We start from the raw sequence: 16,541 nt of genomic DNA, 5'->3' as shown, positions 1-16,541 counted from the left end.
TTTTTGATAAGTGACTAATATAAAAATTGTGGAAAGTGTTTCTTCAAAAGACACGTTTTAGTATAAATTCAATTTTGTGGAATTATATAGACTCTTTCAATGTAAATTCAATTTTTTTCATTGTGTGACTGATATGAAAATTATCAAAGATGTCTCTTCTAGAAACACTTTTAGTATTAATTTGATTTTATGGTGTTATAGAAATGATATTTCTTTAGTATAAATTCAAATTTTTTTTAACGTGTATGACTAATAAAAAATTATGGAAAGGTGGTGTAAATTCAATTTTTTTTTTTTTTAACATTTATGATTGATATGAAAAATATAGAAGGTGTTTTTTCAAGAAACACATTTCAAAGTGGCAAAAAGTATAGTAGATTTGAAATTATTTTTCAAAGTGCCATATTTTAAGAATTATTTTTCAAAGTACCATTTTTTAAGAATTATTTTTTTAAATAGCCGTACAAGTTAAAAAAAAAAAGCCCAAAGATTAGCCTAGCTCATGCCCGGTGGGGCAAGCAAAAAGTGGGTTTAGATGTGCGAGGGATTGGGCTTTGGCCCGAAATTCTCGGGTCACACTCGGATTATTGGTAGCTTAACAAACCATAACACCATTGCCACTCCTCAATCGTTGTTACCTTTTTTTTATTCCTTCCACTGCAAAATCCCCTTCTCCATTATGACGACCTTCATCACCCTAACCTCCTCTGTGAGTGTGACCCCCAAATTTATGGTGGGGGTTTTGTTTGATAGTTGTGTACAAACCCATTTGCCCATTATCCCAAATGGTTATAATCCCACCCCAAGAATGATTTTGCAGGTGAAGTGGGTGTATGTTGATTTGTGGGTGCAATTTCAAACCGGATTGTCCGGTTCGATAAGAATCTAATCCGGTCCTGGTCATCATTTGAGCCGGGCAGGTAATTGAACCGCCATTGCCTAGATCTCGCTTCCCATTGACAAAACGGGCCTTTACTAATAATGGGTTGGGCAGTCTAATAGAACCAGGAGCTCTTGAAACTGCACAACACATTGGGCTGATAACATTTATGAGGCATATATTATTTCCATCAAATTCCAATGTAGGACTGATTTAAAAATTTTAACACCACTCGACTATTTGCAATGTTTCAAAAACCGGACCGAACTGGCCCATCATTTTGCAATGTTTCAACCATCGACCGATCACATTTCCGATCCGATTCACTCTATTAAACCGTTTAACTATTGGACCGGTTACGAATCACCTGAACCAGCGATCGAACCGAATGGTCCAAATTGGGCCCATCATTTTGCAAGCATGAGGACCCCATTGTATAAAAAATTAGAAGCTGTAGGCCAAAAATCATACTGGGCCATGTCTTAGTATGACAAAGCCCACACCCAAACCATTCAAGTGGGCTGAGTCTTGAGCCCACAAGGTGGGCGAGCTGACTTTCAATGAGGATACCTTTTATAGGCATCCTTTGCACCCTTATTTCTCTCACAATCCAATGTGGGATTGCAAACTACTAAGATAATATCAATGAAAAAAACTTAACAAATGCAAAGGATTTGAAGCTAGGACCTCAGGTTTTGTAAGTAAGCTAGGACACCACTCGGCTACACGCGATTTGTTATTTGATATGCCAAAAAAAGCAATATATATTGGATTTTAAATTTTTTTATAATATTAAATAAAAATAATATAATATTTTTAAAAATTATAAAATTAGTTAAAATTTTCATTTTTAATATATTCACATTTAAATATTGTACACATTTCATTTAATATGATTTAATTTGATAATATCAAATATATAAAATAATATTATTGATTTTTAATTTATTCATATTATAATTATTTTTAATTTTAATAATATATAAATTACATATTTATGACGTCATCGGTTCGATCGGTGAACTGTGAACCGTGAACCGGTAACTTTTCCAATTTAATGACCGGTCCGGTTCTGAAAACATTGACTATTTGTATTTCTTATTTAAATTTACAAAACATTAAATGAAATAACAAAATTTCTTTCAAAATTTTTATAATAATACAATGTAAATAATATAATATTTTTTAAAACTATAAAATAATAAGATATAATGATATATAACTTTTAATATATATTAAATTAAATAACTTTTAATAAAAATCTTCATATTTAAATATTATACATGTTTTATTTAATAAAATGTTAAAATATTAATATATTTAATTTAATAATATTAATGTTGAAAAAAATATTAATGATTTTTAATTTTTATTTATATTTAAAAAATTTTATAAATTTTTTAATTTTATTAATAAATAAATTATATATTTATGATATTACGGAGATACCAATATGGGATAACTTTTTCAGTGGAGACCCACAGGCGGTGAAAACAGCGATATTTGTTAGTCTTTTTTTTAGTGATAATAAGAAATAGCGGTCTGGGGACCACGTCTAGGTCAATGGCCTACAATGGGTTTCTTCTAATTATGGGTTCACACCAATGCCTTCTGCTTCCTTTCTTTGATTTCTCCCTTTTTCATCTATCCCTGGATCTGTGGAACACCTTGCTCAAGGAGAAACAATTGCTTTTGAGCTCTCTCTTTGTGTGAATTTCCTTTTTGTCAACTGGAAACCATGCCTTTGGGAAGAGCACTTGAATCTGCTTCTGTGAATGTGCTTCTTAACAAGTTGGCTTCCCAACAATTCATCGATTTCTTCCTTAAATGGAAACTTGATACTGGGTTGTTGACCAAACTAGAGACAACACTGCAAGTGATCTATGCAGTTCTAGATGATGCTGAGGAGAAGCAAGCTGAAAATGATCCACATGTCAAGAATTGGCTCGACAAGGTTAGGGATGCAGCTTATGATGCTGAGGACATACTGGAAGAGATCGCTATCGATGCACTTGAATCGCGTAACAAGGTACCAAACTTTATTTATGAGTCGTTGAATTTGAGCCAAGAAGTTAAGGAAGGAATTGATTTTAAGAAGAAGGATATTGCTGCTGCTCTTAATCCATTTGGTGAACGTATTGATTCAAAGATGAGAAATATTGTGGAAAGACTTGAAGATGTTGTGAAGCAAAAAGATATTCTTCGATTGAGAGAGAATACAAGAGGGATAGTGTCTGGAATTGAGAAGAGATTGACAACTCCCTTGGTGAATGAAGAACATGTTTTTGGATCACGTATTTATGGTAGAGATGGCGATAAAGAGGAGATGATTAAACTGTTGACTTCGGGTGAGGAAAATAGTGATGAGGTTTGTGTGATTCCCATTGTTGGTATGGGAGGTCTTGGCAAAACCACGCTTGCTCAGATTGTCTACAATGATGAACGAGTGAAGACACATTTTCAGTTGAAAGCATGGGCATGTGTCTCTGATGAATTTGATGTGATGAGGATAACAAAAGCACTGGTGGAGTCTGGCACTAAAAGGACTTGTGGTATGAACAATTTGGAATTGCTTCAAGGTAAATTAAGAGATATGTTGAACAGACGAAAATTTTTACTTGTTTTGGATGATGTGTGGAACGAGGATTATGGGGATTGGGACAAACTGCGGATTCCTCTGGCAGTTGGATCACCGGGTAGTAAAATCATAGTCACAACTCGGAGTGAAAGAGTTGCCTCGATCATGCGCCCCGGAAAAGCTTACCCTCTCAAGGAGTTGTCTAGTGATGATTGTTGGTCATTGTTAGAGCAAATTGCTTTTCCACATAGGAACTCAGATGCATTTCCTGGGCTGAAGATCATTGCAGAGGGAGTGGCGAGGAAGTGTAAAGGCTTGCCTTTAGCAGCAAAGTCACTTGGGGGTCTCTTGCGCTCTAATCCAGAGGAGAATTACTGGAAGGATATTCTGAACAGCAGGATCTGGGATTTGTCAAACAATGGCATAATTCCACCCCTGAGGTTAAGCTACCATCACCTCCCTCCACATTTGAAGCAATGTTTTGTCTACTGTGCAGTGTTTCCCAAGGACTTTGAATTCGACATTGAGATGTTAGTCCTGTTATGGATAGCTGAGGGTTTTGTGCAGCAGCCAGAGGGGGGAAAAGAAATGGAAGCTACTGCACGCAGCTACTTCTTTGATCTACTATCAAGGTCATTCTTTCAACAATCTAGTGTGGACAAATCACAGTATCTAATGCATGACCTTATCCATGATCTAGCTCAGTTTATTTCTGGAAAAGTATTTCTCAGGTTGGAGGACAAGGCAGAGGTTGTCAAGCAATCCAATATATATGAAAAAGCTCGCCACTTTTCCTACATCCGTGGAGAGACTGATGTCTATGTGAAGTTTAAGCCACTTAGCAAAGTCAAGTGCTTGCGCACCTTCCTCTCATTAGATCCATTACATGGATTTAACATATATTGTTTGACAAAAAAGGTTCCAGAGGATTTATTACCAGAATTAAGGTTCTTGCGGGTGCTATGGCTGAGTGGCTATGAGATCACTAAATTACCAGATTCTATTGGCAGTCTCAAACATCTCCGGTACCTCAATCTCTCTTACAGTTCAATCAAAGAGTTACCTGAGTCAACAAGCACTGTCTACAATTTGCAGACGCTACTGCTAAAATGTCGTCATCTTATTAAGCTGCCAATGGACTTGAAGAATCTGACTAATTTACGACACCTCAATATTGAGACGAGTGACTTGCAAATGATGCCCCTTGAAATGGGAAAACTGACAAGCCTCCAAACATTGTCTAATTTTGTTGTGGGCGAAGGTAGGGGGTCAGGAATAGGACAGCTTAAAAGCTTATCGAATCTCAGGGGAAAACTCTCCATTTCAGGGTTGCAGAATGTTGTCAATGTCAGGGATGCTATTGAGGCCAAGTTAGAGGATAAGGAGTACCTTGAAAAGCTAGTTTTAGAATGGACTCGCATATTTGATAGTACAAGAGATGAGAAAGTGGAAAATGAGATACTTGACATGCTACAACCTCATGAGAACTTGAAAAATCTCTCTATTGAATACTATGGTGGTACAGAATTTCCAAGTTGGGTGGGAGGTCCATCCTTCAGTAAGATGGAGTACCTGAATCTCAAGGGTTGCAAAAAATGTACATCCTTACCATCACTTGGCCAACTACCATTGCTTAAGGAGTTAATCATTGAAGGAATGGATGGTATAAAGCATGTTGGTCCTCAGTTTTATGGGGATGATTACACTTCAATTGATCCTTTTCAATCACTGGAGACGCTGAAGTTTGAGAATATGGAAGAATGGGAGGAATGGTCTTCTTTTGGAGATGGAGGAGTTGAAGGATTCCCTCGCCTTCGTGAGCTTTCTATATTTAAATGTCCAAAGCTGACAAGGTTCTCACACCGATTTTCTTCCTTAGAAAAACTGTGTATTAAGCATTGTGAAGAACTTGCTGCTTTTTCAAGGCTTCCTTCACCTGAAAACTTGGAGTCTGAAGATTTTCCTCGCCTTCGTGTGCTCGATCTAGTACATTGCCCCAAGTTGAGTAAACTACCGAATTACCTTCCATCATTGGAAAGAGTTTGGATAGATGATTGTGAGAAATTGGCTGTACTTCCAAAGCTTGTGAAGCTCTTGAATTTGGACTTGTTGGGTTCTAATGTGGAGATTCTTGGAACTATGGTTGATCTTAGGTCACTAACCTTTTTGCAGATAAATCAAATTTCAACTCTCAAAATGTTTCCTGAAGGTTTCATGAAACGGTCTGCAAAACTTGAAGAACTAAAGATTGTTAATTGTGGTGATCTTGTAGATTTGTCGAATCAGCAGTTGGGATTAGCACACCTTGCTTCTCTTAGACGCTTGAGAATCTCTGGGTGTCCTAAACTTGTTGCTTTGCCAGATGAAGTGAACAAGATGCTTCCTAGACTAGAATCTTTGGATATAAAAGACTGTTGTAACCTGGAGAAACTGCCAGATGAACTTTTCAAGCTCGAGTCTCTTAGTGAGTTGCGAGTGGAAGGGTGTCAAAAACTTAAGTCCTTTCCTGATATGGGATTGCCATCCAAGCTTAAACGTCTCGTGATCCAAAAATGTGGTGAACTGAAGGCCATTCAAGAGGGAAATTTACACAACAACACCTCTCTTGAGTTTCTGGAGATCCGTTCATGTTCTTCCCTTGTGTCAGTTCTTGAAGGAGGCATTCCCACCACACTCAAATATATAAAGATTTCTGAATGCAATAGTCTGAAGTCGCTGCCTGTGGAGATGATGAACGATGACATGTCTCTTGAGCACTTGGAGATAGAAGATTGTGCTTCACTTTTGTCCTTTCCAGCAGGCGAGTTACCCAAATCTCTTAAGCGTCTTGAGATTAGTATTTGTGGTAATTTCCTTTCATTACCTTCAAGCCTTCTGAACCTAGTGCATCTTGATTTCTTACGCCTAGAAAATTGCCCTCTTCTTGAGTATTTTCCAAATACTGGGTTGCCTACCCCTAACCTAAGAGAGCTCACTATTGCTACATGTGAGAAGCTCAAGTCCTTGCCCAATCGGTTTCACAACCTCAAATCTCTTCAAAAATTGGCCATATCTGGTTGTCCAAGTCTTGTATCCCTACCAAAACAGGGGTTGCCCACCAACCTAATATCACTTGAGATTACTGATTGCAAGGAACTCAATCCCATTGACGAGTGGAAACTGCACAAACTTACCACTCTTAGAAATTTCTCGATTGGGGGAATCCCAGGTCTGGTGTCATTTTCAAATACATATCTTCTTCCTGACTCCATAACCTTTCTTCGCATCCTAAAACTCCCAGACCTCCTATCAATATCAGAAGGGCTGCAAAATCTCACCTCACTTGAAACTCTGATGATTAGAGACTGCGAGAAGCTCCAATCTTTGCCAAAGGAGGGGCTTCCAGCCACACTTTCTTCTCTAACAATTAAGAACTGCCCTCTGCTACAATCACGCTGTAAACAGGACACTGGAGAGGATTGGTCCAAAATTATGGACATTCCTGATGTAGTTCTATTTTAAAGGCATGGAGATCCTTGACCAAGTTCTAGTGAAGTTCTTTCACACTGGAGGTAGAGAAATTCTGTCAGGTATTTAGTTGACTGAATCTCATACAACTTTGGGTGCGTGAGATCTTCAAAATGCATATGGAAAACCAACAAAGGCCTTCAACATATTTTGAAGAAAAAGAATTCCAACTTTCAAGTTATAGATATGCTTAAAGTTCATCATATTCAGAAAATGCATACGTTTATGCTTTTAAAATTGAAAGCATTGAGTTAATGGTATCAGTCATTGCTTCTCTATATTTGAAAAGCTAGTATTACCTTTGAAAGAACTCTTTTGTCTATATTGCCATTAGAAGTTAAAAAATAGAGCAGCACAAACATGAAGCTCATTGTGGCAAGAAAGGCAGGTTTGAATAAGTTTTCTTGCTTATATTGTTATATTGAATCTTGAATACTAATCAAATATAAGATGCTTTTAGGTTATCCAAACACCAATAATCTTTTTCTTTAATTTTCAAGATCAATTATTTTTTCCTTATATTATGCCAATTATGTTACAAAAGAATTCATTTACTATTGATTGTGATTGCGAGTAAAGCTAGAAACAGAACTCTCTCTCTCTCTCTCTCTCTCTCTCTCTCTCTCTCTCTCTCTCTCTCTCTCTCTCTCTCTCTCTCTCTTATCCCGTTAATTGTTTCTCATTTTTATACAGAAGGCTTACTCTAGTTTCTGGGTTGTGAGACACCTTTAGATTGCTTCGATTTCATTACTTGTATAGTAGCATTCTCATCCATCAGAAAAATAATTCAAACATATACATCCTCTTCACTAAGGTGATGTTTGTTGAAACCATTTTGCTTTTCTGCTTTGCAGGCTGCTTTTCTGGAAGCACTCATGTTACATTCCTTGAGAAGGTACCTTTTTCTTGAGTCCAAAGGTGATAATGGTCTTCACAAATGGGTAGCCTGATTTCAAAACCACAAACACCCAATCCCAGATCAGACGGCAGGCTTGGGTCCCAAATCTCTCGTACAACCTCTAAAAACTAAATAAACAGGTTAGCTGGCAACTTCTCAAAGGTGTAAACACACCTTAGGAGTAGGACTGTTTGTTATGATTCATTACACTTTGGTATTCAGCCTTAAATGTGAGGATTTCAGTACTAAAAAATAGGACTAATATCATAATGTTTTCATGTTCCTGGGATGATTGTGCCCATGCATGTAACAAACTACTTTTGGAGAACAATCCAGCATGGTAGGCCAAATGGATTGTGCCAGAATCTTATCTGGACTGGGTATTTGAATATTCCATGCTCTTTCTGATGCTTGTTTCCATCTTTGATGTCATCAGAGCATACATGGGAGTTGGGAGTTTCCGAAGTTGTAGAAGATCAGTGTGGACGTAAAAACACTTTTGAATTGTTAATGGTCTCTCCCAAACTGTACCCTAGTATGATGCTGCCACAAGGGAAAGAGGAATTGAACTAGAGCATGTTATACCCCCTCCTCGTTCATCAATATTTATCACCATCCTAATCTAGCATTCCACCAAAAGATACAAGTGCTTGTACTTCATGTTACCTTTAGGTGCTTGGTAGCTTTTCTATGTATTGGAAGGATATTGGAATTGGATATTTATCAATCTATACATCAACTGCCATGAGCTATTAACATCAGAAGTGAATAGAGACTGCTAGCTACCTGTAGACATGCACCTCATGCCATCTTTGACATTTCCAAAGTCACCATGTTTTCTTTCTATCAATGTAGTATCATCTTTGTATTCAGAATGATTCTATAGAAAAGGGGAAGCTTAGCTGCAGCCTGCACAGCCAAAACTTAAACTCCCATAATTAGTGGCTATATAACTCCCTAATGCTTTTGATTTCTGTTGTGATTCTTATGAATTGGTAAGCCATGAAACCCACCTCAATCTTCTCCTCTCAAACAAAGGAAGTGTGTCCAAAAGTTTAAATGGATTCCTCTGCAACTATGGTACCTGAGAACATGAACCAGATTCAGAGAGCAAAGAATTTGTGCTTCTACTTGGATAAGCCATACCCTAATACCCATCAAGTGCTCTAATGTTACCTTTCGTTCTCTCTCTAATTGAGATTTCAAATTTAACTCCATTCTCCATTTGGGAGGAAACTGATTTTTCAAAAATATCCATGCAAGGAAGAAATTTTTATAGAATATATAAAAAGGTTTTTCATCAAAACCATACCATTCTGATTTTACTGAAAAATGAAAAAATTTAAAGACATCAATATATAAGCTAACAATGCCCGAAGTCATTACTTCAACTGCAAGGAGGGGATGCTAAAAACATGGCTATGAGGTATACCTGGATTACAAAGAAAAAAGTGATAAGAGGTACAATGATTATCAGTTGATAACTTGATGTTAATCAATTTTTTTTGTTTTTTTGCAAATGAGAAAAGTAGGATCCAAAAATAGTGAATTGACAAGCCCCCATTATTAAAAAAATAATAAATTAAAATTAAAAAAAATGGTGAGAGATTCATAAAAATCTATAAAAAAAATGGAAAAGGAAGTGCTTCCACTGACGATCGCGAGGCTGACATTTAGCAGAGATAAAAATCTAGAAAAGTACTTCTGAGATGCTGAATGCTTCCATGTGGCACATTACTGAAAACCATTATATTTGACTCCTCCTTTTATCCCAAAAAATTCAGTTCAGTACACAACAAAACTATTAACAAGAAATCAAGAATCTTCCCCATGTCAATTTGATCGAACCCATGTTTCCGCTTTGCTCAGATTCTGCACAAAAGCTCTCCCTTTTTTGTTCTGTAAGCTTGCCCACTTGAAGCTTGGATTCTCTTCGGCATTTCGCAATTTCAATGTCGAAGCCTTGTGTTCCTGCCTGATTTCATCTGCTTATGAAGAATCTCCAGTTGGATACTCTTTTAATTGCTCAAGAAGTTTTCTTTTCATGCGTTAATCATCCTTCAACTTTGTGAATTAGGGGTTTTTTTTTTCTCTCTCTGCTTATTGATCATGAAATCAAGTGGTTGTACTAAGTATGATGTATAATTATACGTTATTTCTATTAATTACAATATCAAAAGATCATAGACGATCAAAATTCTAATGAGAAATTGACTCATTTCCTTCAAAATTTTTACCCTTGATACAAGATTTTATTATCAACGCTTCTTCCAAGTGAGAGGTTGAACTCCTTGTCCAATCTAAAATAGATATAGGTTATGTTTGGTTTTAAAAAAGCGTTAATAACAAAAAAGAAATATATTAAAAAAATAAATTTTTTTATTTTTGACTATAATATAAAAAAAAATCAAATATAATTAAAATTAATTAAAAATTTATATATTTTTAAATTATTTAATTTTTATATATCAAAGTCAAAATAAGGAAATGAGGTTTAAAATATAATATAAAAATAATTTATTGACTATAAATGTGTTTTTTTTATTTTTCTTCACTAATTTCTATTTTTAACATTTTCTCTCAAACTTATTAGGAACCAAATATAATTCTAGTGTATCTTGCCGATGAAATCCGCTCCCAAAGAAAATACCTTTGAAACAGTTTTGAAGATCTTTGTTTAATATGTAATGTTGAAGGCTCATTGAGATGAGATTAAGATAAACAATCATTTCAAATTTCTAACGAGCCCAAAAATTCTTCGAGTCCCAAAAGTCTTCAAATCCAAAGTTCCAAACCAATGACATATTCTCTCTAGCATAATGGGTAAATTCTACGTTCTTTCCTTGGATAATTAAAAATAATAATAATAATAATAATGTGCCTATCATACAAGCTCGCATTTCATTAGGGAAGAAAGCTTTTGTCACATCAGCCAGGAATATTTAAAATCAAGATAGCTATATATGTATTAATTGGTTTCTCCACTCTCTTGCCAGCAATCCACCATGGAAAAACACAACACCACCCCCATCCGCCACCATGCATGGAAGCTTCATCCACCATAACCGCCATACCAGTCAACCTCTTTCACCACAAGCCTTCATCACTCTCCTAGAATTATCTCCTTTTAAGATAGCTCATCCTATTTCTCTCTCACCTCTCACATTGTTACATTCTCCTCTTAAACTTTTGACAATCAACTGATGTAAACAACCCCCTCAAATTTCTAAGTTCATAGACCTAAAATTCTTTCGTTCCAAACTCAACAAACTAGTAGACATCCCTAAAACAACCACTACTTCCATTAAATTTGAATTATAGAGGGTGGGGGTGGGGGTGTTATGTAGACTATGACTATTCTCTTGTCCATAATCCGTAAATTCTTTGTTGTTTCCTCATGACTTAATTGAGAAAATGCAACAACCAACTCATTGGCATGAAATTAATGAATAGACATCGTTAATCAATTAATTAATTCTTATCATTCAAAAGGTATATTAATTGATTCTTATCTTAATTAGAAAGGAAATTGTCACGTCAGCCACAAATATTTAAGATTATAGATGGTTCTCTATGCTTTCTTGCTAGCAAACCCCCATGGAAAAACACAAGAACACCTCCATAGGCGACCATGGAAGCTCCATCCCCCACAACAACCATATTGGTGAAGCTCCTTCCCCACAACCCTTCACCACCCAACCTTCATCTGCAGTCTCTATTCCCAAGCCAACTAGTGAAAAAACTGCCATTCATGGGACCTCCCTCATGCGTAATTCAGACCCCTCGGGTCCTAATGGTGACGATGGTACTGATTCCACTGTCCCAAACATCAAGATTCCCTCAACCGAATTGGCTTCTCTAAGGGCACCATGGGAGCACTGCCTTATTGCCAAAGTCCTTGGCAAAAGGGTCCGGTTGCAATACTACTACGATCGTCTTCTTAGCCTTTGGTCTCCTGAGGGAACACTAGAAATTTTTGAACTTGGGTCTGATTTTTTCTTACTAAACTTTTCGCTTCCTATGGATTGTGAAAAAGTACTTGAAGGGGTCCTTGGTTGATGTTATATTTATATATATATATATATATATATATATATACTGTTGGTTAAAAATAAAGTGTAAGAAGAGTTACACTTTTGAAAAATAACTTTTGAAAATAAAGTGTAAGAAGGGTTACACTTTTAATGTGTGAATTAAACACATGATTAAGTTTTGAAATGTTACAAAACTTAAAAGGTTAAGGAAGACAATGAATCTTCTCATATTTGTAACTTTATAAAACTTGAAAGGTTAAGTGTAAGAGAGTTACACATTTGAGATTAAATCATGTTTAATGTGTGAATTAAACATATGATTTAATTTTTTGAATGTTACAAAGATGAAGAAATTGAGGAAGACAATGGGTTTTTCTCATCCTTGTAACCTTTTTTCAACCCTAAGAGTGCTTGATATGACTTTTCTTCTTTTTGAAATCTTATGCAGAAAAGTGAAAATGCTTGATCAATCCCAAGACTATTTCCATTAGTTCCCTAAAGATTTCTAGAAGTGGGAGGAAATAGAGTCTTTGGACACAAATCCAATAACTTGTTTGAGCCTTTCTTGTGTTCTTCTTCTTCTTGTTCTTATTTTGTAACTTTGAGAGTTTTATTGTATCAAAGTGAGTGTTTGAGAGTGTTTTTTTTCTCCATTGTATCCAAATTTTCCAAACAGTTGATCCATCAACACTATATCACCCTTCGTCAATGGACTCCTGACTTCAAGCCTTCAAAGGCCGCCACCACCCATTTAAAGGTTTGGGTTGACCTCCAGGAACTCCCCATCGAATACTACGATAAGGAAGCGCGGTTAAGGATCAGAGCAGCTATTGGTAGACCTGTCAAGATCCACCCCATCACTAAAAGACGTGAAAGGGTTAGATTTGCCCGGTTGTGCGTTGAAATATATCTACAGCGTCCATTTCTTTCCCAGATAAAGATTGGCCAACTCCAACAGCAAATCCAATACAAGGGTCATGTTGGGCACCTGCAGCAGGACCTTTCACCTCAGAGCCCTTGTCCCCAGTGCCAACTCCATGCCCAAACCAAAAGAAAGTCAGGACCATATCAGAAAGGCTCCCTTGGAAATGAACTAGCACCATCTGGTTCAGGGTTTATAGTCTTTGAATAAGAAACTCCTCTTGATCCACCAGCTGAATCCAAGGCTACAAAAAGAGAATCTCTAGCTACTACATCTGCCAGTATAAGCTTCCCAGATCATATTGGGATGAATTCAAGCTTCCCAGATCATATTGGGAAGAATTCAAGCTTCCCAGATCATATTGGGAAGAATTCAAGCTCCCCAGATCATACTGGGAAGAATTCCAGGCCCAATAAGTCAATAGAGAGAAAGCAACATCTCCAGCCCGGAGAAGGCACATCCTCGTCTGTAATGAATATAAAAACGTCATTTATCCCAGCCGAGGAAACCCTTTCTGGCTGCTCGAGGACACCTTCAGAACCACGACAACGGCAGGCGTCTCCCCCTTCTCTTTCCCCGACCCCGACAACTATCAACAAGAATCCAGCACCAAGACAATACCTTGTTTTTTCTTCACCTCAACAAGCCCCTTTCGTTGCCTCTTCACAAAAACCAAACAATGATTTAGCAGTAGACACATCATTCAATTCGAACTTACACCAAGGCCCAAAACAGGCTGCTGCTCCTCCCAACTTCAGTTTATATTCTCAGGCGATGTAACACGCAACAGAACTGCAAGATATAAAAAGCAGCCCAGACCGCAAAATGGTGCTGGGCACTAGTGAAGACAATCGAATGGTCTTCAACATTAAACGCACTCCAATGGTCTTCAACATTGAACCAACTATTTCAAACATTCAAATCAGGGTGAGCAATATCCCACAGTTTTCCAGTATAAGCATCATTCCTACTGTGACCAATCACATGACTGCCCATCAAAACTTGAAGACCAACCCCGCATCTCATACAAAGAAGTTTCTGAGTTGGGATTGTGGAGGAGCAGGCGACCTCAAGTTCATGCAAGCAATGAAAGGTCTCATCCAACTACACAAGCCTTCCATCGTAGTACTTATTGACCCAAAGGCTTGTGGTGCTGATGCATATGGTATTATCAAGGAAATTGGCTTCTCTGCAGACCTTGCCGGCTTGACTTATGGAATTTGGGTTTTGTGGCAAGAAGAAGATGTGGATGTTGAAGTTACTTCATCTGCACCATATCAGATCAATGCATCGGTTCAAGTCTTCCCTGAAGCTTGCAACAATCCCCTCAATGGGATGCCCTATGGAGTACATGACAATTTTGAGCCATTTTCTCAACCTTCCAGCCCAAGTATCTTTATACTTCAGAGGAATTTATTCACGCACCAACCTCAGAATGGGTTCTTCTGGGTAAGGAGGGTGAGGCAGAACAGATTTTGTTTCAGACTTAAGAGCACAGGGTTTTGTGCAAGCATCCGTCCCCATATTCTTAAGTCACTGTCTCTTTATTGAAGAGATGCTTTATGCTTGTATTTTGGAAGAGATCTTTCTCATGAAAGACAAATTCCTCTATTTTTTTTTTATTTAGAGGGGAAGCTGTTGTATTTCTAACATTTCCACATTGTGGAGATTTCTTTGAGCTCCTAGTTTCCCTTCACACTGAAGGGTTTTTCCCGTGAAATTAATCTTGGTCTAGTACTCTTGTTTGTTTGTTTGTATGCAAAATTAAAATTCTCCTGGGAAAAAATATGATTGGCAGAATAGAGAAATGACCAAATTGAGCAAAGATATTTTATTGACTCTTGTGAGGTTAAGCTATCATCCGCTTCAAGTAGATCTCAACTTACCGCGGACTTTTCTTTTATTTTTTCTCTCTACCTATTTTTCTTATATTTTATTTAAAATTTCCAGAAAACCAAATATAACTTAAGTTATGTTTAGTTTTAAGAAAATTTAAGAAAAAATATGAGAAAAATAAAATAGGTAAAAAATAAAAAGAAAAAAACAACTAAAAATAAAAATATATTTAAAATTAAAAAATTAATTTTATATATTATTTCAAACTCATTTTATCTATTCTAACTTTTTGATATAAAGATTAAATATTTTTGTTAGAAATTAAATTTAGATTCCCAAGCATTCACAATTCCCACCTAGAGCAAGAAAAAGATCAACTTAGTACTTGGTATCTACTTATCCTGAAAAGAATTATGTACAATCCAAACCCATTTTTCATAGTCAAAATTAATATTCAACATTAACTACGTACTATTATAGAATCCCATGGAAACTAAACTAAGTAATATTTGCACCTTCACCAGTAACCACCCCACCTTTTTGTTTTAAGTCAATCTTTTGAAAATCAAATGGTATATACTACATGTTAGGTGTGGAGCGGATTTCCGTTTCAATTCATGAAGTCAAACCATATAACAAAAAGTTACCAATAAATATTCTAGCTTACGAAGTAAAAAATTATGAGACGAAGATGGATTGGTAAAGGCTACAAAATAAATAAATAAAAAATGAGAAAAAATGAGGAACTTCCAATGAAGTAAGAGACTTGTGATTGAAGGTGTAAGTATAAGAAGCGAAGAAATATAAAATGTTTCAAAAACCTAATAATTGTATCTGATTTTTTATGTAATATTTTTTTGGTGATGGAATGATTATATAGTGTAATATTCTATCTCATCCATATATAATGGCATGATTATCTGAATCACATTGAAACATCATGTACCTTTATGTAGATTGTTTTTATCTTTATGTTCTTAAATTAATATGTTCATATTAAACTTTCCCCTAGTGTAACAAATTGGTATTAAAGCTTAAATTGAAGATGAAGAACTATCGTGAATAGAGTATATAATAAGAAGATAAAATTTTTTTTTTAATTAAAATTGGAGTCAATTGTTCTCTCGTTGGGATTTGATACAAAAAGTGTGTGTACATTGGAGGGTCAAATGGAAATTATTGGAAGAGATCTCAAATTCTTAATTAGTATACATTTTTTTTATATAAAAACTATTATATAAAATATTTTTTAAGTTGATTTGTTATTATAATCTCGAATTTCATCATAGAATAAGGAAAATTATTATATTTTGTAATATTTTATATAGGTATGGTTGATAGATTAAAACTTGTATAAAAGCTTTTGTTAACAAGAAAATATAACCAAACACATACAAATAATTTCTTTGGGTAAGTTTTTCACTCGCTTCAAAGATAAAAGAAAACGAAAAAATTGAGACTATAAGTTGTGAAAATGTAAAAATTTATTAGTTGTGAAGATAAAATAATCATTATATAGTTCCTTCATGTCAAACTTATCTTGACTAATAGGTTACTTGATATTTAATTTTTATTTTTGACTCATTTAAAATATGAATGTCACTCTTTTTTTTAATACAAATATTAATGGATAATGGAAATTATTTTATTTATGAAAATAAGGTTATGTTTGACTTAATTAAACTGTCTTGCAATTCCCTAGATAACAAATTTTGAAGAAGTCCCTAAACTCCTGCAAGCAAAGATCGGCCTAGCTCATGCCCGGTGGCGTAGGCTAAAAGTGGGTTTAATTGTTTAAATGTGCAAGGGATTGGGCTTTGGCCCGAAATTCTCGGGTTACACCCGGATTATTGGTAGCTTAACAAACCATAACACCATTGCCACTC

General features: G+C 35.8%; 1 protein-coding gene across 2 annotated transcripts; it reads left to right on the top strand.

The window, feature by feature from the left end:
- The first annotated feature begins 2,481 nt into the window (after positions 1-2,481).
- Positions 2,482-8,654, top strand: LOC117927590 (putative disease resistance RPP13-like protein 1). 2 transcript variants are annotated; one of them, XM_034847189.1, is made up of 3 exons: positions 2,482-7,027; positions 7,820-8,003; positions 8,300-8,654. In XM_034847189.1, exon 1 carries the CDS (start codon positions 2,619-2,621, stop codon positions 6,957-6,959), a length of 4,341 nt encoding a protein of 1,446 aa, XP_034703080.1. In that variant the 5' UTR covers positions 2,482-2,618; the 3' UTR covers positions 6,960-7,027; positions 7,820-8,003; positions 8,300-8,654. The 2 variants fall into 2 exon arrangements, with proteins under 2 accessions (XP_034703080.1, XP_034703079.1); XM_034847188.1 differs by lacking the exon at positions 8,300-8,654 and having other exon boundaries at positions 7,820-8,254.
- The last annotated feature ends 7,887 nt before the right edge of the window (positions 8,655-16,541 follow it).

Source organism: Vitis riparia, chromosome 13 (assembly GCF_004353265.1).
Source record: "Vitis riparia cultivar Riparia Gloire de Montpellier isolate 1030 chromosome 13, EGFV_Vit.rip_1.0, whole genome shotgun sequence".
Taxonomy (NCBI): Eukaryota; Viridiplantae; Streptophyta; class Magnoliopsida; order Vitales; family Vitaceae; genus Vitis; species Vitis riparia.
The sequence above is the reverse complement of the archived record's forward strand: the minus strand, read 5'-3'. Positions and strand labels throughout refer to the sequence as shown.